This window comes from Nothobranchius furzeri, chromosome 1 (genome assembly GCF_043380555.1).
Source record: "Nothobranchius furzeri strain GRZ-AD chromosome 1, NfurGRZ-RIMD1, whole genome shotgun sequence".
NCBI lineage: Eukaryota > Metazoa > Chordata > Actinopteri > Cyprinodontiformes > Nothobranchiidae > Nothobranchius > Nothobranchius furzeri.
Window position 1 is genome coordinate 95,195,332 of NC_091741.1, and position 22,042 is coordinate 95,217,373.

At 41.0% G+C, this 22,042-nt stretch overlaps 1 protein-coding gene across 2 annotated transcripts in view; it reads right to left on the bottom strand.

Annotated features, from left to right (window-relative positions):
* LOC107375858 (A disintegrin and metalloproteinase with thrombospondin motifs 2) overlaps positions 1-22,042 on the bottom strand; it is a 225,561-nt gene that overhangs the window by 20,747 nt on the left and 182,772 nt on the right. For both annotated transcript variants that reach the window (XM_015944653.3, XM_015944642.3), the window contains exons 5-9: positions 8,187-8,270; positions 6,573-6,729; positions 4,216-4,321; positions 3,877-4,020; positions 3,208-3,340 (exon numbers count right to left, since the gene is read on the bottom strand). In XM_015944653.3, coding sequence (XP_015800139.3) covers positions 3,208-3,340; positions 3,877-4,020; positions 4,216-4,321; positions 6,573-6,729; positions 8,187-8,270 — 624 coding nt within the window. The remainder of the gene's footprint in view (positions 1-3,207; positions 3,341-3,876; positions 4,021-4,215; positions 4,322-6,572; positions 6,730-8,186; positions 8,271-22,042) is intronic.

Genomic DNA, 22,042 nt, shown 5'->3' on the forward strand with positions numbered 1-22,042 from the left:
AAACTCGTAAATATCTGTAATCGTGCTGAAGGAAAATCCTCATTGGGTATCTGACTGTCTTCACGCTCTGTGACTGGCCAGTCACATAGAGCACCCACCCCTCTCTACACACAAAACTCTGCAGCCGGGAGCTCAGTTTGTCCGGCCCATCCACGCACGCACGCACGCACGCACGCACACACACACACACACACACACACACACACACAGTATCTGATCTCGCTGTGAATGCTTCACTGTTGCTCACATTTCTTCAGTACTCCCTAGGTTTTCCTCAGCTCGCCTCTTTTTCGGTTGAATATTTAAAGTAACTTTTTTCATAAATTACGTGGTGCATTTGACAAGACAGCTGACGTACTGTGTCGGTCACTGCCTCCACTCCAGTCGAGGTTTTATTTTTTTTTTAAACCCCCCCCCCCCCCCCCCCCCACACACACACACCTTAATCAACATTTTGTTTAACTTTGTGTGGGAAAAATGCCAAGAACGTTAAGAAAAAATCAGTTTAATCAAATTAAAATAATATAAATAAAAAGTTGTGTCTGGTTCTAGTATTTCATATTTCCTAGTTCCTACTGCATGAGTTCAGATGTATTAATTCATGCACTTAAATAATAATGTTCTGATTTTATTGAAAAACTTGTTCTGTAATAGTTTCTTTACTATTGTGATCAAAAAGATTTAATCTCAATTCTGAGGCTCCTCTGTAAATAGTTTGCAAATAAACAATACACATATCAACTTCTGATCAATCCATATCAATTTCAGACTTAAAATAATGTACTGATGTAACTCACACCCACTTCTGGGTTATGCCACGCCCACTCCGAATACAGATACAGATAATTTAGATGGTTGAACAGATACAGATACAGATAGTGGTGTAGTCGCTCACCCCTAATATGTATATATATATATATATATATATATATATATATATATATATATATATATATATACATATATACATATATTTACATATATATCTATATATATATATACAGTGTTGGGCAGGTTACTTCAAAACTGTAATGCATTATTTATTACTTGTTACCCTCATTTTAATGTAATTGATTACATTACAATTTTACTGATTTTAAGATGTAAGGCATTACACTACTTTTGCATTACTTTCAGTTACTTTCACCAAAGCAATTTCAATATGAATTAGGTCATGTGATGCTCAGTGAACTCATGACACATCCAGAGGAAGGTGATGTGGTGTCTGAGCTAGGATTGCTGTTAAAAACAGTCAGATATAATGACAGTTCTTTATTAAATAAAAGCAACAACAAACTGTACTCTCAGCATGCTGCCATCTTAGATTAACTGAGCAGGATGTGAGGTGGTGGGGGCTCCAAGCCTATATTTTCCTTGGTCCCCAAATGCCTTGATACGGCCCTGGATGTGGGACTGACTTCTGGGGTGATCTGATTCTATCACATGTATAAATATTAAATGCTTATATATTATTGCTTTTCACTGGTAAATGTGTATTGGGGATAAATCTACCTACTTTTTTTCTTTTCAAGCACTTTGTTTTGTTTTCTTGATTTTATTTGAATAATTTCCTGCCCTTTCTCTCCCTAACCTTCCTGCATGCTGCATGTTTTCTCCGTCTTCCAGAAAAACTGTTTCCTAGATTTTCTACTTTCTAACTAATCAGCCAAAGGGATCTACCGAACACAAAAAAAAAAAAAAAAAAAAAAAAGCTTAATATGCACTGTGCTCCAGCAGCAATGAGTTGAAATCACCGGGCGAGGGCACAGATTATGAAGTCAGCTGAGGCAAAGCACGTCAGAAAAGTACAGAAAGTACAGAGAATATGCGCTGATATGAACGATCGCAAGTTAATTATTTTGTTTTGGTGGAGCGATTTTGTGAATATAACAGCGGCCGCGCGCAGGACACATTGGAGTATTTGAGCCATTACAGCTGCGTCTTCTCTGCTCATCCATAAATTACGTAATATATGTAGATACCTGATCTTTATTTTGGGCTATCCACAATTTTAATTTTTAAGAAACCCACATCTTGATTCTGGGTTTAAAAATGCATTGTAATTACCGCGTTACTGACAATTGCACCGAGTAAATATTACCATTTTCTTTCCCTGTAATGCCTTACATTACCACATTACAGCAAAAAGCAATGCAGTACAGTAATTAATTACTTTTGTACTGCGTTACTCCCAACACTGTCTATATATATATATATATATATATATATATGTATATATATATTTTATATAAACATTGTTGATATTGACGTGTGTTGGGACACATTCAGTGCATCTAAGTTTATCATTCGTTAAATCAGCTTTAATCAGGACAAAATGTATTGCAGTGGCCATTACAACATTACTAAGGTAAATGTGTAGGGATACGTCGATCCAATCATGTGATCAGAAATCAGTCCAGATCACATGATTCTCAAAGTACCCAGAATCGCGTGGAAAAGACTGGATTAAAGACTTCAAATGAACAAGTTCCTCTACATAAATATTCTTTGATTTTTGGATGAAAACATCATAACGTCACACAATTTACGGCAGGTGGTGAATTCTTACACCATAATATGTAGCTGTTAGTTAGCCAGCTAGCAGACTAATGCATAGGAGAGTGATAATGTCTGTATTTTCAACCTGACATTGCTACAGCCACAGTACTGTTTGCACATTAGGCATTTCACATAGTGGAAAAGACAACACTTTTAAATAATAATAAAAAATCTGGAGGACAGTTTGGATGTGTCTTTCTTTTGCTTCTTACTTTAATGCTTTGCTGCAGTAACGGATCAGGATTTCTTATCAGCAGATACTCAAAATCAAATGTGATCAGAACATCTATAAATGTGGTTTTGAATTCTAGGACCCCTTTAAGATAAAAAAGGAAATATCTATTAAAACCAATTACCTGCTTTTAAGCAAGATGTCAATCCCACCCGTGGCAGGGAGAGGAAACAGAGGACATCAGAAGAACGTGAATGTTGAGGTTTAAGTTTAATTTTAAGGAAATAAATTGAAGCCACAAGTGGGCTCAGCTAAATATACAATACTTTACACACCACAGGGAAATCAATAAATACCAATGACCCAAAGAGCCTAAACTGATTTTACTCACAGCTCTAAAAGCATTCCCTGATTATGGTGGTACAGCTTGTAAGTTTTGGTGTTTAAGTGAGTGCTGGATTACTGATATCCCTTACCGCGGTACACATCGTGTAGCCTGTGCCGAAGTCAAAGCGACACTGTTCATTCATGGAGTAGTGCAAACCAGGAAGCTGAGGCAACGACGGCCAGTTGTGGTCAAATGGGTCATCCCGGAGACAGTCATAAGAACTGCAAAAGCAGACATAGTGTTACCTTTGTTGAGCATTTTCTGCCATTCGTTTTCTTGTATCTCATTAACAAGTCTATTAAAGATGAATACAAAGTTGTATGTATGGGAGGAGTAATTATTACTGTAAAATAATAGTTTTAATGAGTGCCTATGAAGTTACCTCCTGAAATGTAAAACTCAATATTTGTCAACTTTCTGCACCTAAGCCCACTAGTGGTTTGTGACAAAGTGCTTCTGTTGTTGTAATGTATAAACTGTGTAAAAAGAGTAAAAGAAAGATTGTCAATCCTCATAGCAACCACATGGACAGAGGAAACCTTTTTTTTTTTACTATTTCACAAAAACCCCAATTAAAAACAATCAATCAGCCTTGTTGCAGCAGAAAATGTTCGTTTTTTGTGATTCTTTCTTCCATACAATGTCCTGCTACGCTACCAAATCATCATTCCAGATTGAAAGGAGTTTTGTGATGCCAGATCTGACCTTTAAAAGCTCATCTAATAAAACTTTGTTTGTTGTGTGTGTGTGTTCTCACTGAAGGTAGCGTCCCAGCTCCTGCATGCTACATCTGGACCACTGGAAGCGGTGGAAGGCAGCTTGCACCAGCGGAGCCATGATGCTGCCCATGGGCACCTCGTCTCCACAGCGGTTTCCCTGACCGTCGTGCTCCATCCCCAGCCTAAGCAGACAAAGAAACAAGAAAAAGAGGGGAGGAGGAGAAGGGAGAGGAAACAGGTTGGGGATAGGAGGTAAAAAGCAAAAAGCAACAAAGAGAAGAGAGGAGAGGAATTCACTCATCAGACAGTGACCGCTGCATCAGAACTCTCTGTTATCCTGATTTTCTCTCTGGCGTTAGCATTATTGCTACACTTACACGTGTCCAGTTTCATGTGCCACCACAAAGGCAGAGGAGAAACCATCTTCATGGTTCAAAGTGCAGCTCCTCACAGGATGGCACATCCCCGTCACTGGAGCATAACCTTAGAAACCAGGGAGGCAACGTTTAGGATTCAGCAGCTGTGATTGGCTACAACAACACTACAGACATACATGAAATACAACTTAAGATGAATATTTACTTGTTGGTCAACTGCTAAACGTCTAAATGTATTTCCTCAAACTAACTAGCAGGATAGGATCAACGCCTACTGTAGCCTAAAACCCAGACTTTTAGACGGTACTGTCAAATAGCATTAGCCTTTACAGATCTCTTCAATTTTTGTTTTTCTCTGGTCACATTTAAATGTTTCAGATCAGCAAGAGTAAATGAAAAAAAAATGCAGTTTTCAAATTAGGATTTCATAACCAACCAGGCTTTATGTGAACAAGTGATTGTCCCCCTTCTCAGACCATGAATGCACTTTAGATTAAAAACATCACACAGAAAAGTGAGTCCAGTTCCACCAGCCACACCCAGACCTGATAACTGTCAGACCTGTAGAGTTAAGACATTGCATCAATAGAACCTGTCGAACAACACGAAGCAGGTCAAATCCTCTCAAAAACACATCAAACACCTAGAACCAGCATTCATGATGCAAGTCTCACTTTTAGGGCTCAGGTCTCAACAATTTGAAGGTAAACAAAAGGCACCAAGGGACAAAGACCTGCCCTACACTGGCCAAAAATTATATTGATGATCCCTTTGGGGAAATATTCTGTGAACTGAAGCCCCAAAGACTTTTTGGACATTGTTCGATAAACTGGAGAGACAAACATGGAACTTTATGGAAGGTGTGTGTCTCATTACATCAGGTGTAAAACAGCCAAGCATGGTGATGCTGGTGTGATGGTTTGGGTCTGCTTTTCTGCTTCAGGGCTTGGACCACCTGCCTGTAATTGATGGAACCATGACCTCAGCTCTCTAGTAGAACATTATGATGAAGAAAATCTGAACTTTGACCTTAAAAAGTTAATGCTAGAAAATGCTCTTATGTGTTTGACTTAAGACAATTCTGTAAAGAAGAGCAAGACAAAACTCCATCAACTTCACACGAGACACTTTAAACCAGTTATCACAAACCAGTTCCAGTTCCAACCAGTTCTTAACTTTATGGGTCAATTTTGGCCCGGTTGTTTCCAACAGTTTTTGCTATGTGAAAAGATTTTTTTAAAGTAAGTAAGTAAGTAAAGTTTATTTATATAGCACCTTTCACAGATATAAATCACAAAGCGCTGTACAACAAGAGTAAAATCAGGGCAAAATACCTCAAACCAATAAAAACATCATTAGTAACCAAAATCAGGCGTAAAAACAAAGTCAAGGTGTGAACAAGAACAAAGCCATCTTTTAGAATATTTAGCAGGGGAAAGCCTGGATGAAAAGGTGAGTTTTAAGATGTTTTGTGAAGACCTCTACAGATTTCAAGAGACGGAGATTTGAAGGTAGACTGTTCCAAAGTCTGGGGGCAATAGACACAAAGGCCCTGTCCCCTTTGGTTTTTAGTCTGGTTCGAGGAACAGCCAGGAGGTTTTCAGATGTGGATCTAAGGTTCCGAGAGGTGGTGTGTGGGGATAAAAGCTCAGATAGGTAGCTTGGAGCCTGGTTGTTAAGAGCTCTATAGGTCAGGACTAAAACTTTAAACTGTATTCTGTATTCTACCGGGAGCCAGTGGAGGGACTGTAAAACTGGGGTGATGTGAGCTCGTCTGCTGGATTTGGTTAGGAGTCTGGCTGCTGCATTTTGGATGGATATTAAACTATTTACCCAGATTATTGTTGTCAGACACTATTGTTCATTTTCTGATCAGAAACATTTAAGTGTAACAAAAAAAAAATCCAAGACATGGAAGAAATGTATGAGGGGACAAATGTTTTTTCCAACATGACTGCACACATGAAAAGAGAAAGTACCAGAGCATGGACAGAAAGCTGTTTGCATGTATGTGTCTAAGCCCACATGCCAGTGCTCGGCTCCCTGTGTGCTTGCCTGTCCTGTGCTGCCTTTAATTGTGGAGCTGTGGCTGGCCCTCCTCTCTATATTGATTTTCTGCTGCTGAAGGCTGTGCCCAAGGGCAGCTGAAGGGCTTCAGGATTGCTAGGCCACTGGCTTTAGAGGCCCGTCCCCTGGGCCTGACTGTTAGCCTGCACTCTGCTGCACAGAAAACCATCAACCACCAAAGCTACAGCAGCTACACAAAGCAAAGGAAAGGAGAGGACAGTTCTCCTCCTGGGCCCACGCTGCAGTCTACAGTATGTTAATCAGCTTGGATTGTGTGTGTCCTTCAATACCCTGCATGCCAGTGGGGCCGAATTCTTGGCGTGTGAGGAAAATGGCATGATCATGATACTCGGCGTCCCCTGTGTCCTGCTTCTGCTGCAGAAAGGCCCATCGACACACATTCTCCAGACTCTGAGATGGGTTCCCGAGTTCAATCAGACTCATGGACTGAAACGCAGAAAACACACAGTGACAGGAAGAGGACAGGGTAAAGTGACTACAAAAACATGGATGTTTTCATTTAAGCAGTACGCTTTAATAAGCCCACTAGGGGGCAGTGTCACAGTGTAATTCTTATTTTCAGCAGATCTCCCAAACTGCTGAGACATTTATTACAGGAGCAGATCCTTCAGAGAAACACACAGCCTCAAAGACATGCATGAAAACAATAATAATGCATCCTTCAACTGATAGTTTTCACAATAAAAGTGTAGCTGGGCCGATGGGATGGGTGTTATCTAGTCATAATTAACCCCAACATCTACAGACTCAGACACCAGCATCACCCTCAGCTCACGCCAACCTTCACCTTTTATTCTTCTGAACTGGGATCTCTTCTAGGCCACATGCAGTATTTGTCACCACCTGCTTCTTGGTTTTAATTTATTTTGTTTTATTTTTATTTGCACTCCCTTTAAGAAGTGCAGCACAATTATAGTTGGTATGCGGTCAGAGATACATATGGCTTCCCTCTACATACATGATGGAGTGTAAAACATGCACACACATCATGCACAAACCTCAGTCAGAAAGGGTGGACTCTGTGCGTGCTTTCGAAAGGTTTATCAGTTGCTTGTGCATATGTTCAAAAGTATTTTTATGATATTTAACATGAGTGTTTGTTATGCTGGACTGTGTGGGCCTGTGAGAGTGTCTGCATTCAGGGTTACATAGTCAATCTGCAGGCTGTCTGGGTGCAGCTCTGTTGCTACGGTAATTGGGAATGATGGACAGCTAAGGCTTTGGCTGAAGCTGCACAGGCGCCGGCCCAGAATGACCAATGCTGTGTAGTGTTTGTGTGTGTGTGTGTGTGTGTGTGTGTGTGTTTCCAGGCGTCCGTTGGGGCTGTAGACGTGGCTGCAGCAGCAGAAGTGCATCACAGAGCAACTACCTACCAATAAATTCATTTGGGTCAGCTGGGGAGGTAATCCCAGCGTGCGTCCAAACAGAATCTCCTTTTCCTCTCTTCGACCGAGGGGTGCAGGTGGATAGAGTAACAGTCCAGAAAAAAAGGGATTCATCCTGACAGTCCAGTTCCTCCATGAATGAGGACAGGGTATCATTGATTATTTACCTTTGTCTAGACTGCCCGTGATTCGGGGCTGCAACCTGCTGGGAAGAACACTGATTGCATAACGGGTAGAATTTCTGTGTGCTTTGGCGCTGAACTCTAAAGGCGTGCGACTTGGAAACACTACCCTGGGATGCTGCATGCTTTTAGTTCCCCTTTTGCTCAGTCCACTGAAATAACAAGCAGAGAGCCTGCATGTGCTCTGACGAGGGTGCATTTATGTGTGTGTTTATGAGTTAGCTGTAGCTAAGAGCAGTACTAACTAAATCTCAAGTCAATAGAAACATCAGGAAGTGCATCTTCTAAGAAAGACTCTAGTCCCATAAGGTCTTACCTTGCCGTATCCCAGCATGATCATCCGCACCAGAACCACGTTGATTTTTGCTCCCAAAGAGTCATCGTGGTAGATCTCATTCACCTGGTAAAAAACATTTTAATATTATACATATATATATATATATATATATATATATATATATATATATATATATATATATTATTATTATTATTATTTTTAGGAACAACTTAAACAGAACTAACTCGTGAAAAATCTGTCCCTCTAAACCCATTGTTAATGAAAAAAACCATACATGTCTTTTAAATGGCATCACCTGTGGAAAAAAGCACAGATGGCGCAACAATGTTTCACAGGCACGAAAAGAAAAACACATCTGATTTTGGGGCAAGACTTTTTCTTTTTTGAAGCAAAAGGAAAAATAATTTATAAATTGAATGAAATGAAAAAGGAACACAAGCTTTCACATTAAAATGATTGCCTTTATAAGGATTTAGTGAATTTGTTTTGGTCCAACAAGCAGGAAGTGACCCATTTCTCATTTTTGTTGCTGAGAAAAACCCTAAATTTTACTTTTCAATACCTATGTGATCCAGGAAAATGAATGTTTTTCTTTTGACACAGCAAAACAAAAGCAACAGATTTTATATACTGGAGATTTACAGAGCATAAACAGCGTATAAAAACAGATAATATTGCACAAGGTGAAAATGCCTAAAACTAGAGGCAAAGCATAGAAAGACCCATACATAAAACAAGAAGACTACAAAAGTAGGGATTAAAAAGGAAAAAGTGATCACCAACAAAAAGCCAAGTTGTAAAAGTATGCCTTCAGTACAGATTTAAATCGAGAAAGGGAGGGTGCCTCCTTCACAGAGAGCAGGATTGTATTCTGGAGTTTGAGGGTGGCAAACAAGAAAGATTGCTTCCCACATAGTTTTGATTGAATTCCGGGTGCACAGTGGCAGGTGAGCAGCGGACCTTAATGAACGTAAGGGCACGTAGGGGGTGATGAACTCAGACAGAGGCAGAGGAGCTTGACCGTTCAGAGCTTTGTAAATGAAGGGCAGATCTTTAAAACTCAGCTGGGCCAATGAAGGTCTGCCACTGCCAGAATGGGTGTAATATGACAACGTCTCTCTATGTTGGTCAAAAACATGGTTGCAGCGTTTTTCACTTTCAGCAGACTTTGAGGGAGGAAGTATTGACACCAATGAGGAGTGACTCTTCAAAGTCCAACCTTGAGGTGCATGTATTACAGACTCCAATTGTGGTTGTTTCAGTATCGGTTTCGGGGAAGTTAAGCAACAGTAGTGAAAGAAACATGATCTGACGGGCTATTGATAGGTCTAAGTCAAGTTTGACCCCAAGGATGGCTACACAGAGTTTAATGCTTAAGGAGGTGAAAGATGGAGCAGCAGACAAGTGAGGATTATGACTTGGTTTGAAAATTCTTGATTCAGTCTTGCCTAGGGATGGGTACCGAATTCGGTACTTTTTAAGTTACCGACCTACACTACCGACTGAGTACCGATTCACGTCATATGAAACGGTGCCTTGTTTCGGTACTCGTGCCACACGCCGGCGCAAGACTGTAACGTCGTCAGTTACTGTGGGTGAGCTGTAAACAAAGCAGCATGGCAGAGAGGAAAGTTTGGGTCTACTTCACTAAATAGGATAGGTAACTGCATGATGATGAAACCAGCAACAACAATCTAAGTAAGGCATCATCATCTTAATCTGCTCCTGTAGGTAAATAAAATGTTTAAGATAATGTTAGCTTGATATGCTAGCTCCCATTCAGCTAATGGTGCATTCACTTTCTCCTTGGAATGCCAAAATTCTGACAAGAAGAAAACGAACGCGCTCTAAAGTTTGGTTTCACTTCACATTATGCGATGGGCTTTAGGACTTGTAATCACACGTGATAATGCATAACATTCTGGGATGTGTGAGGACATATTGGGAAATTGACGAGTATAATAGGATCTTTTGTGACATTAATGTTTATGTTTCTCACATTGCATCACGGTAGTGTGTGGCGAGAAACAATGTATTTTGCCCATAATTTGGTTGTTTTGTACATTTGGAGGAGAATTTAGTGAAGCAGATGGATCATTCTTGCTGTGTGGTTGATCGTCCGGCCTGTGGGAGGCTTGATAAAAAGTTTTCTTGGAATTTTCCTTCGGTTCCTTCAGAATAAAAGCTGAACCTCACGACCCCTTCAGGGTCTCGGAGACGCCAGTGATAACCTGTCGTGACCTGGAAGCATTCCAACACTAGTTTAGTCGGCACCGCTGCTTTTCTACCGGCTTCGGTACCAAAGAGGGTCCAAGAGGACCTCGACATTCTGGTCTAACGGAGGCTTCCCTTGGGTACGTAGACCGACAGATGGTGTTTCATTTGTGTTATAAATCTCCAACTAAAGTTTAGAGCGAAACATTCACTCCCAAACAGAACTAAATGCTTCTCCGGATCCGCTGGTTCTGAATAACATTCTACACACACACCATCATTCATCACATCTCACTCCACCTTAGTCCATCAGTACACAGAGTATTAAAGTTAGTCTTGTTTAAATTGTGTAGAAATAAATTTCTTAACTATTTTAAACCTGACTCTCTCTCTCTCTTTCCTTGGAGTTAATACGAAGTGTCACTAAATCCCTGCAATAAAAAGTTCTGATCTCCTGGTTAAAATATTCAAAGATCCATCAGATTAATATTATATATTTCTATGATATTTCTATGGAATCTCACATTTTATGGTTCATAAGTAAGATGTAAACGACCCATTCTTTACAAAGGTTTTCATATTGATGAATCTTGTACAGCACTACGATGATAAAATACAAGTAGTTGTATGTTATTTACCATGATATTTTTCAAACATGGTTATATATTGGAAAAATAATACATATTTAATTAAAAATCAATTTAAATCATTATTAAACACTCAAAAGCATAGAAAGTTGGCACCGTTAAGTACCGGTATTGATTGGGAATTGGTACTGTATCAATTCAAATGTCAAAGGTACTCAGCCCTAGTCTTGCCCTCCTTCAGCCACAGGAAGTTGGAAGCAAGCCAGTTATTTTACCTCCAGAAGACAGTCCTGGAGCGGATGAGGGACTTCAGGTTGGTGTCGCTTCCTATCATCTCTTTCATATTTCGCGATTGTTTATGAAGGAAATTCCAAGAAAACTTTTTATCAAGCCTCCCACAGGCCGGACGATCAACCACACAGCAAGAATGATCCATCTGCTTCACTAAATTCTCCTCCAAATGTACAAAACAACCAAATTATGGGCAAAATACATTGTTTCTCGCCACACACTACCGTGATGCAACGTGAGAAACATAAACATTAATGTCACAAAAGATCCTATTATACAGAGCTATGAGGCACTCCCCATGGGAGTGGCGCAAAAGTGAGAGGAGCAGTGAGGAGCAGCAAACCCATATCAGAGATCCCTCTTTAACTCCCACCCATGATTCCAGTCTACTTAGGACGATGTTGAGATTGACCGTATCAAATGCTGCAGAAAGGTTTGGCAGCAGTAACAGGACATGGGGGGCAGGTGTCGGACACAACCAACATGTCACAAATGTGGGCAGAATATGTGCTGTGGTTGGGCCTGAAGCCAGACTGACATAGGTCAAATAGGCAGTTGTTCTCTAGTTGAGCATGAACTATTTTCTTTAAAATCTTGAACAAAAGAGGAAGTTTGAAGATTGGGCAGAAATTCGTAAAACCACTTTGCATAAGGCAGTTGTTGAAGTAGAGGGAGCAGAGGATTAATGTAGCAAATAAATTGAATTAATAGTATTGTTAAGCTTGCGATGGTTACCTAGTTGCATACAGGGAATCCTTGAATAGTAGTTGTGAGATACTGTATGCAGCCTGTCCTTTTTCCACCAAAGTTCAAGGATTCTACACTGATGTCTGAGGGTGTGAGTCCTGTCATTTAGCCAGAGATCGTCTTTTTATGTCTGACTTTTAGAGGAGCAACAGAGTCTAGAGCAGCTGAGCAGGCCATGTTAACGGAGTTCAACAGCATGTCTACATCCTCGAAAGAAGACCAAGAGAGGGAGGACAGCAAACCAGGCTCCAGGGTGGATGCCAGCATGGAGGAGAGAGAAATGCACCTGAAGGTAACTGTGAGCTTGATGCTTTCAGAGGGAAATGATTTTTAACATTTTTGGGAAATGATCAAACTGGTTCGACAGTCAGTTCAGAGACATAGCTCAAATGATAAAATCAAGTCCAAAACATATATGTTCATGAATGGGGTCTTTAACCAATTGCCGAAGGTCAAAGGAGTCCAAAACATCCAGGAAATCCCTCACCAGAGGCTTTGGTGGACAGCAAATATGAATGTTAAAATCATCAGGCATAATTCCTGGATCAAACTGAGGGAAAAACATCAGTAAGGTGAGACAGGTTGATGGTGTAGAAACAGAAAGCATAGAGGGTTGTGCACAAGGAGAGTGCAGTATGGGAAGGGTGAGTCTACAGGATGCTCTGTGAAGACCTGTCTGTCTGTTTATGTCTGGAGGCAATGGTGTGTTTGAAAGGATGACACGGCTTCTGGCATGTTGAAGGACAATTCAAACCAGCAACATTTAAATAAACAGTTTTCTCAACTTTTGATGCAGAAAAGTTATTTTTTTCTGTAAATCTATAAAGTGACAAATGTTTTTGTTTTGACAGAAAACTAACAAAGGGCAGCAGGAAAAGGACAGAAATTATTCAGGAGCAACATGTGTTAGAAAAGGAAAAAATGAAAAATATTTCTAAGAATAAAAGAAAATAAATTCAGTTTGCTGGGAATGCAGATGAACAGGAGCAGGGTGGAAAAGGGCCTGATGCAAGGAAAAAAAGGTAATGCATGTCAAGGGAGTAGCAGGGAGCGCGCGCGCGCGCACACGCACGCACACACACACACACACGCACACACACACACACACACACACACACACACACACACACACACACACACACACTCAACTACAGACAGCAGAGAGGAAAATTGGCACTAAAGTTGAGGCCTGCTGTCCTCAGTGGCTGTGTTTGGTGCTTAATGAGGCAAAGGGATGTAAAAACAGACAGCCATAATGAGACTGCTGATGGACATGCTGCGGAGAAACACACACATGCAAACTGTGCAGACAGAGAGGTGCAGAGAAAAGGAGCAACGTTGCAGAGAAATTAAGCAGGAGAAAGGTTTGAGGGAGAGTGCAGGAATGCTTCCAATAGAGACAGAAAGGCAAGAAGAGAAAAACAAGAAGCTGAGCACAGAGAGGATAAGGAGCTGCACATGAACCAGCATTTTTATTAAACTTATTAAAAAGCAGTTGTCTTAAAGAAAGAAAACAATTCAAACGTTTGGTAAAGATGGAGATGCCAACATCTTGGAGGTCCTTAAAGTCATTTGTTAACTACAAACTGGAACAAATTCAATTAATTATCTCATTATGTTAACAAGTCTGCTACAGAAAGTAGTAATGAGTTTAGATCGTGTTCAGAAAACTCCAAATAAATCACGTTTCTAGGGCTGAATTTATAGCCAGAGAAGAGAGTAATACTTCAAGCTCTAGTGTTTCATATGGATCAGAATTCAAAACAAATGCTGCACTTTTTTAAAATCCATCGTTCTAATCTGGAGCTTAAGCAGACTTTGATCGCACATATGCCATGCCGTTTGTCTGTTTTATGTCAGAATTGTATAGAAAAAACATGTGTTCCACTGGGTTTTGTTTAACCCTGTTCCACTTCCCCAGCAGAAATACCTTCTGATTTAAAGGACAAGGATGGGAGTCGTTTCAGAAGGAACCAAAAATCACAAACGCTGAATTAATCTGAAACCAGTATCATTAGTAGAAAAAAATTAAGGCTTAAAGGCAATATTTCTTTTAATTCAGGCATGTTTTGGGTCAGCTTTTAACTTTTTAGGATTTCAACTTGAAGTAGATCATTTACTCCTTCCTGTATGTCCTCAGTGACATAAAAAGTCATGGAAAACCAAACTAATTTGTAACTAACAGTCTTAAAGGAAACATATGACACCTTTTTAAACAAGTTATAATCGTTCTATAGTGTAAAAAAACAAGTTCATGTTGTTTTATTGCACAAAATCAGTCTCAGATAAAATTACTCTACTGCTGTATTCTTGACAGATTCAATGAACCGTTTTAGAGCTTTCACTTTAATGCAAATACGCCGTTGTACGCAGTCTGAGAGAGGCTTGGTGTAGAGCAGCTGCTCCTCCACATCCAGAGCATTCCGATGGCCACGTACCAAGCATCACCAAGTAAGTGGTGGTTTTACATACTAATTGTGATGTCACAATAAGGGGCATTTCAAATGACTCATAGAAGCACATGATTCCCAAAACCAGACACTGACAGATTTTTCACATATAAAATGGAAGCTAACATTGAGATTTGCATATGTCTCTTTTAGCCATATTTTGTTCCAAGATGAGCGTCAGAGACCACATTTTCTCATTATCCCCTCCCCCTGTAACCACACTGATCTTTTCTGAGGGTGTTCCTCAATGTCTCAATGCCGCAAGGCCAGGCGCCTTACTTACAAGGACACTGTCCTTCCTTGGTCAAAGAAAACGGTTAAATGGAACAGACTTGCATCACGTGACTGCGACTTCCATGGCGGTCACGTAACGTCACGTGACACGGGAGATAATGTTATATTTTATATGGATAAGTGTCAATACAAATATATAATGAGGATTTTACTTTTTAAATTGTGTAAATATTTGTTAAATAAAATATATAAGCGAGTTACTACCTGCTAGCCACTGAAGCTGCAACTAATAAGCAACTAACCACCCATAGATAACTTCTTTGAATCTAAAAATACCTTTGAAATTAGTTGACTTCCTTTTAATCTTGAAATTTACCTCTGAAGTAGCTGCTAGCTTCTGATCCTTTTGAAAATACTGTGATGTATTCTGGGTAATTTTTGACCAAAGCTAGGCTACAAGACACTTCCCATGTAGATGAGTGTCAGAGACCACATTTTCTCATTATCCCCTCCCCCTGTAACCCCACTGATCTTTTCTGGGGGTGTTTCTCAATGTCACACCTCTCTACACCCATTGGAGCTCAGCTAGCTAAACGGCTAACAAATGGAGAACACACACCTTGGTAAAACATGAACATTGGAACACGTCTTGGCGACTCCTGATGACGTATCTCCTAGGCAACCGGGGCGGGGCCAAGACGTCAATGCAAGGTTCCTTGGCATCTTTGGTGTGTTCTTACTGTGTTTAGTTTCTAATTCCATTTTCGGTTCTTTTTAAAACACAGGAAAGGTTTTTCTTTACCTTGCTAACATTTCGTTTGCCGACTGCAGTGCTGTTTGGGTTACATCGTGATTTAGAGCGATCAAAACTGGATTGTAGGGATATGTATACCTACCTACGTTCTTCGGCAGTCAACTTAGGAGTGACATTAGATAACGCTTTCACCTTTGACGCATATGTGGGTGCGGTTGTATCGTCCTCTTTTTACCACTTGTGACGTCCGGCCAAAGTGAAGTCATTTTTAACTAGAAAGGACCTCGATACTGTTGTGCCCGCGTTTATCACCTCTCGTTTAGACTACTGTAACTCTGTCTTAATTGGGGTGAGACAGAGTACAGTGGCTCGTCTGCAGCTTGTGCAAAATGTCGCGGCAAGATTCATAGAATGGAAAAGGAAATATGATCATGTGACACTCATCCTGGCAGATCTGCACTGGTTACCGGTCATTTTTAGAATGGGTTTTAAAATTCTTTTATTGGTTTTTAAGGCATTGAACGGGATGGCACCAGAATATTTATCTGACTTGTTACAGGCATGTATGCCTAGTCATTCGCGCCACTCAGAGAGTCACCATATGCTTCTAGTCCCCGCAACTAGGCTCAAAACAAGAGGAGACAGGGCATTTTCGGTAGCAGGCCCAAAATTATGGAATGATCTTCCATTATCTGTGCGACTCTCCACGTCAGTAGAGGTTTTTAAGAAGGCGCTGAAGACCCATTACTATAATCTGGCTTTTAAATCTGTGCGTTAACTGATGTTGTTTTGTATTTTGCAGTTTTTTTATTTGGTTTCCTATATATTCTTTGTTTTTATCTTTTTTAGTTTAGTCTTGTTCAGCACCTTGGTGGCATAATATATGTCTGTAAAGTGCTTTTATAAATAAAGGGGATGATGATGATGATGATGATGATGACTACAAAACATCCTCAGAGCTGACGCTGATGGTGGCGTCACTTCCTACTCCGTTTAGGAGAAAGCACAATAAAGAAGTCAGCCGTAACAGATCACTGCACAAGAGAAAACCATATAATGGACTGGGACAACACAAGGATCATAAACACCGAACAACAGAAATACAAAAAATGGATAAAAGAATCTATAGAGATAAGGAGACGTGGATGCGGGACTATGAACAGAGACGATGGGGTCTACACATTGAGTCGTGCATGGGACTGCATCATCGGAGAGGGGAGAGCGGGCAGCAGAGGGCGACAACGTCCTGTGCTGCCCGCGGATAAACGTTGTAGGAAGTGACGCCACTATCAGCGTCAGCTCTGACGATGTTTTGCAGTTGGCAAACGAAACATTAGCAGGGTAAAGAAAAACCTTATCTGTGCTTTAAAAAGAACCAAAAATGGAATAAGGTTCCTTGGATTGAGAAACACCCTATGTCATCATCCACTCTTGTGAATTAAAAGTTTAAGTTTTTGACCAAACATTTTGTCTGGAGTGTACATACACCAAATATGTGTCTGCATAGCCCTCCGACAGTTGCGCCCCTGCCCTGAGTGACACCGTCATTATGAACACCAGCACATACAAGAAGAAAGTTACAGAATACCTGCAGAAACATATAACCACTTTATCACAGACTGACCCTGGAGGAGGTCTTCCCAAAAATACAGAAACCACTTAAGGTCATCAGCAGCACCATCAGCTCAGTCGCTGTAGACCACCTCCTCTCATTTTGGCATCTCTGTTTGGAAACACCCTGCTTCTTCCAGGCAACCCTCTGGGTTTTCCTAATAAAATCTGACACTTGAAGCTGGCTTCGGGGGAAACCAATGTCTCATTTGATACGCTTTCAATTTTTCTTTACACCACTTATTTAAAATATAATGACAGTTTTTACAGACAGAAGCACAGATATGTCATAGGAACTGCATGTCACCCATCGTAGCCAATTTCTACAAGGAGGAAGTGGAAATAAAAGTGCTGAACTTCTACGGGGTGACTTTGATTGAGCTGCTGGTTCAGATATGTGGATGTGGAGGCCTTACTGAATACACCACCTTGTCTAATAACACCAAGTCCATTAGGAGGGCTGAGACAACCAACATAAACTCTTTGAAACTCATCAATTCATCGCTGGGTTGCAAATGTCCATTCTAGAATAAAAGTGAACGATAAGGAATGCAATATAGGAGCACCAGCTCCCCAAGTCAAGACAGCATCTCAGAGAACAGGGACAGTCAGTGGACAGAGAGGACGATGGTGACGAGAATAAACAGCTGAGATATTATATACTGTATTTGGGTGAAAACGCACACTCCCCACACAACTGGAGCTGTGATGTAAGTGTCCTCCCTTGATAATGGCAAGTACAAACCCAGTTTATGGGTTCAGTTATCTAACACCTGCTCTGTGACCTTGGCTCTTCTCTCCCCAGGTGGTTTCACAGCCATTCACACCTGGAAAATTTAAACAAAAAGACGTTGGACTAGGTTGGTAAATACCTAACAAGAGGTAATGACCCAAACGACTAACCCAACACAGTCAGTGGTTTTATTGTGAATGTCTCGATCATGATTTATGATCAGAGATGAAGAAGCCTGTGCGTCATTCATGTGCACAACATTTCATTCAAAAGTTGTCATTCTGACTGACAAGGTAATAAAAATCCTGTCACAATCAATTTTTTCTCCATCATTTATCTAAATAATAATAATGACATTTTAAATAGCATTTAACTTTCATTCATTTGAATTAATCTGAATCTGCACTCTCATGGCACACCAGAGGTTGGAATTAGAAATGGTAAATGGTCTGTATTTGATATAGTGCCTTTTAGATTCCTGGAACCCCCCAAGGCACTTTACAACACAGTCAGTCATTCACCCATTCACACACTGTTGGGGATGAGCTACGATGTAGCCACAGCTGCCCTGGGGTACGCTGACAGAGGCGAGGCCTGCCGAGCACTGGCGCCACCAGTCCCTCCGACCACCACCAGCAGGCCAGGGGGGTCAAGTATCATGCTCAAGGTCACAATGACAGCGACAAACTGAGTGGGGATCGAACCTGCAACCTTCCGATTACGGGGCAGGCACCTAACTCCTGTGCCACCGTCACCCCACTGAGTGCTCTTGGAAGCATCACTTCAGCCAAAGCTTTGAGACCAGGGAGTGTATTTCCCAGTAAAGTGTTTGGAAGTCAGCAAGGCTGTCTAAATAAAGGACTTCCTAATCCCGCATGCACTCAGAGAAAATCCTCAGCATGCACCAGAGGTTCACCTGAACTGTAGTGGTCACAGATGCCTCCTAGATGCATGAAGTATGGCATCTGGGTCAGAGATACTGCTACATGCTCTTATGAGAATCTGTTTTGGATTGTTTTCTTTGCTTCCACAAAGTGCTTTGTGCATGTATTTGAACATGTCTACATTAGTGAGTGCTACACCACTCCTTAAACTTTTGGGAAATAAACGGGTAACACCACCCCTGGCCCTCGTCTGATGGTTGGCTGTCTCTGTCTCTTAGCCCTGTGATGCACCCTGCCGGTTACCCAGTGGCAGCTGGGATGCTCTCCATCCCAGTGCAGTTCTGCTCAGGAAAAATGGGTGTGGTGAAAGCAGGGAATAAATTATTCATTAGGTATTTTGTTTGGGTTATGGGAGGTTTTTACTCTCTGATTTAATTGGCATGCAGAGCAGCGCTCAGAAAGACATTCACTCTCGCGTGCCATCAGTGGGAACGTTCAGGAGGGTTTGGGAGAAGCAGGAGAATTCCAGCTGTTTGGGTCTTGTAAACAAGTGGCAGTAAACTCTGATATGCTTTTACAATGTCTGCCCACTTTACTGCTACACAGGTATAAGGTACTTTATTGCTTTTACAGTTTAGTATGTTGGATGAACATAAATAAACATTTTCTACTTGTTGAAACTAGAAATGGTTTTTATTGTCTTTCCAATGACTTATGGGTGATTTACAACATGGTGAAACAAGACGGCTTAGTTGTTTACTGGAATCCTAACTCAGTGTTTATGTGACATTTGTACAGTGATTAGTGGGTTGAAGACAGAAGTGATGTTCATCACCTGCTGCTGGAATGGGAGGCAGGTGACTCTGTTGTAGCCTGTGTCAATGAATTTTAAACCATCACATGAACCACGGGATGGATTTTAATCAATCCCAATTCAAGATGGCAGCCACAGGTAATGAATTCTCACTCATTCAGGCCTTTTCTCAAACGCTCACTGAGCCTAACACCAGCTGCCATCGGGCGAGATGCAGGGCACCCCCTGGACGGGTCTCCAGTCCATTACAGGGACATAAAGAGACAGACAACCAGTCACACCTAGTCTCCAGCTTGGCCAAAGGTCAGAGGTAACACTAAGAATGAGTCATGACCTTTGAACCCCACACATGACATATTAAAACAGCTGCTGTGTGAAGAGTGCATCAGAGGTATTAAGATCTTAGAACATTGATTTGATAGGTCATCATTAACACTGTAAACACACATGAACTCATGAACTTTGTGTGTTGTCGTCCTGCCTCCTGTCTCACCCTCACTGGTAATCCTGTCTCACTCTCTTGTTATCTTGGCAGGATTTGAGAGGAACAGACACAGCAACTGAGTGCAGACTGAGTTTGTCTGTATGAGATGGACACCTGTGTGGGTCAGTCAATGTTTTCCCTGATCCAACCTGTTTCCTTGACAACCGTTTGGCCAATTAGGGGGAGTTGGCTTCTAGTTGACCCTGGCACCACAAGTTTTACTTTAATAAGATACAAATTTGTACATGAAGGCACACACACACACACACACACACACACACACACACGCACGCACGCACGCACGCACGCACGCACGCACACACACACACACACACACGCACACACACACACACACACACACACACACACAGAGCAGCTATGGGTTTTCATGCACATTAACTCCAGCAGAGCTAGATACATTTATGATATGTACTTACCGGTATTTAATAAGTGCTGCTGAATCCTTATGGCCTGTTAGTTTTTCATTTCTGTCACAATTTGTGCAGCTTTGAAAAAAAAAGCGCAGTTTGAAAAGTGTTCTGTGACATTTGGTTGCAGTAAATCCTGCAATATTGACAAATTTCCCCCAAATCAGTGAACAATTTCCGTGTGAGACAGCTCAGCCTGCAGACTTTACTTTAGATAAAGTTTAAGCAGGCCACTGAAACTTGAGCATCGCACATTTCTGCAAACAGCTTTTCTCATTTCCTCAAACTTCTCACTTCCAGTGCAATACAGGTACAGTATTTGTGTCCTTGGGCCAACAGCTTTCTCCCCAATCTCACACAACCAAAGCGTCTGAGCTCATATTTATTTTCTTCAAAACAGGAAGAGAAGGATTTTTGCTTTTCTGTAGGAATTTCTGCTCCATGTAACACTGTAGGGACATATGAACTGAGCTGGCTAGAGTCTTCTGCTTCTGCTTGTTTTCCAATAAAACTCCGAGATTTAATTTCCTTCTTAGTTTGAGGCTTAAACCTCGTCACACCAAATGTGGAATGGATGTAGTCTACGCTTCTGAGATCAGAAATCATTGGGCCCAGTCGAAGCATTCACACCAGCTGGATCCAGATGGGCAACTCGGAAATTTTCCACATGGAGTTTATATTTTCCAGATGCCTCGTGTGAATTGTTATGAAATTAAATAAATTACATGAGCCAGACAGGAAGTGAGATGTGTTTCAGTGAGGTGCATCCGGTATTTTTCAAAATAAAACCTGTGTTGCGTAATTTTTTCTAATAAGTTCACAATGTGTGATAGTCCACGGTACTTTTACAAGTATATGTTTTTCAGTGTAGCATGTCAGAGTTTTCTATCATTTGGTCCTCTTGTGGGAACAGATATCCAGAGACATTCAAGACACGAATGCAGTCAGTATGAACGGCTGTCCGCAAAGAAACCAGACTGCCTCCATACAGCATTTGGAGTAAAACAGGCTTAAGTTTCTATGAAAAAAAAAGCAGGGAGGGAGACGTATGTGTGCCGTTACCATGGTGACATCGATGAGCCAGTGGCAGCAACTTTAACATTTTTAAAAATCTTGAATCCCTTTTTACAGTTCATCAGACAAAAGATCAATTTTGTTTCACCTTAGAATCAAACAAGACTGCATTGGCATCCAATTTTCCACTTGTGTTTTTTATAATAAAAGTTTTCCCCAAAGTGCTTCATAACTGGACTCGATAAGGTTTGAATTGCATCATGCACTTCATTTTACAAAAATAAACATTTGCGAAGAAACATTTGTGTAAAATGTGCATTGACTATACTCCACGGATGAGACAGAACTGAGTCATCACACAAAATCTGGCTACAGTGCAACATAATTAGATAAGAGTTTGGACAGCTTTTCTAAATCTTTTTGTCAACACGTCTGGGAGTATTTTAAAGCAGAAATGAAGAATATAAGTACAGATCAAGTATCAGTGTCTCAATTAACAAACAGCCTGAGTGATCTTCGTCAGCTGCACCCTTTTACACAAACGATGGATGTTTCATCCGAGAGCCATAAAAGTGCACAGTACAACAGCAGGCCTCGTCAAAATAAAAAATGCACACGCACGCACACAC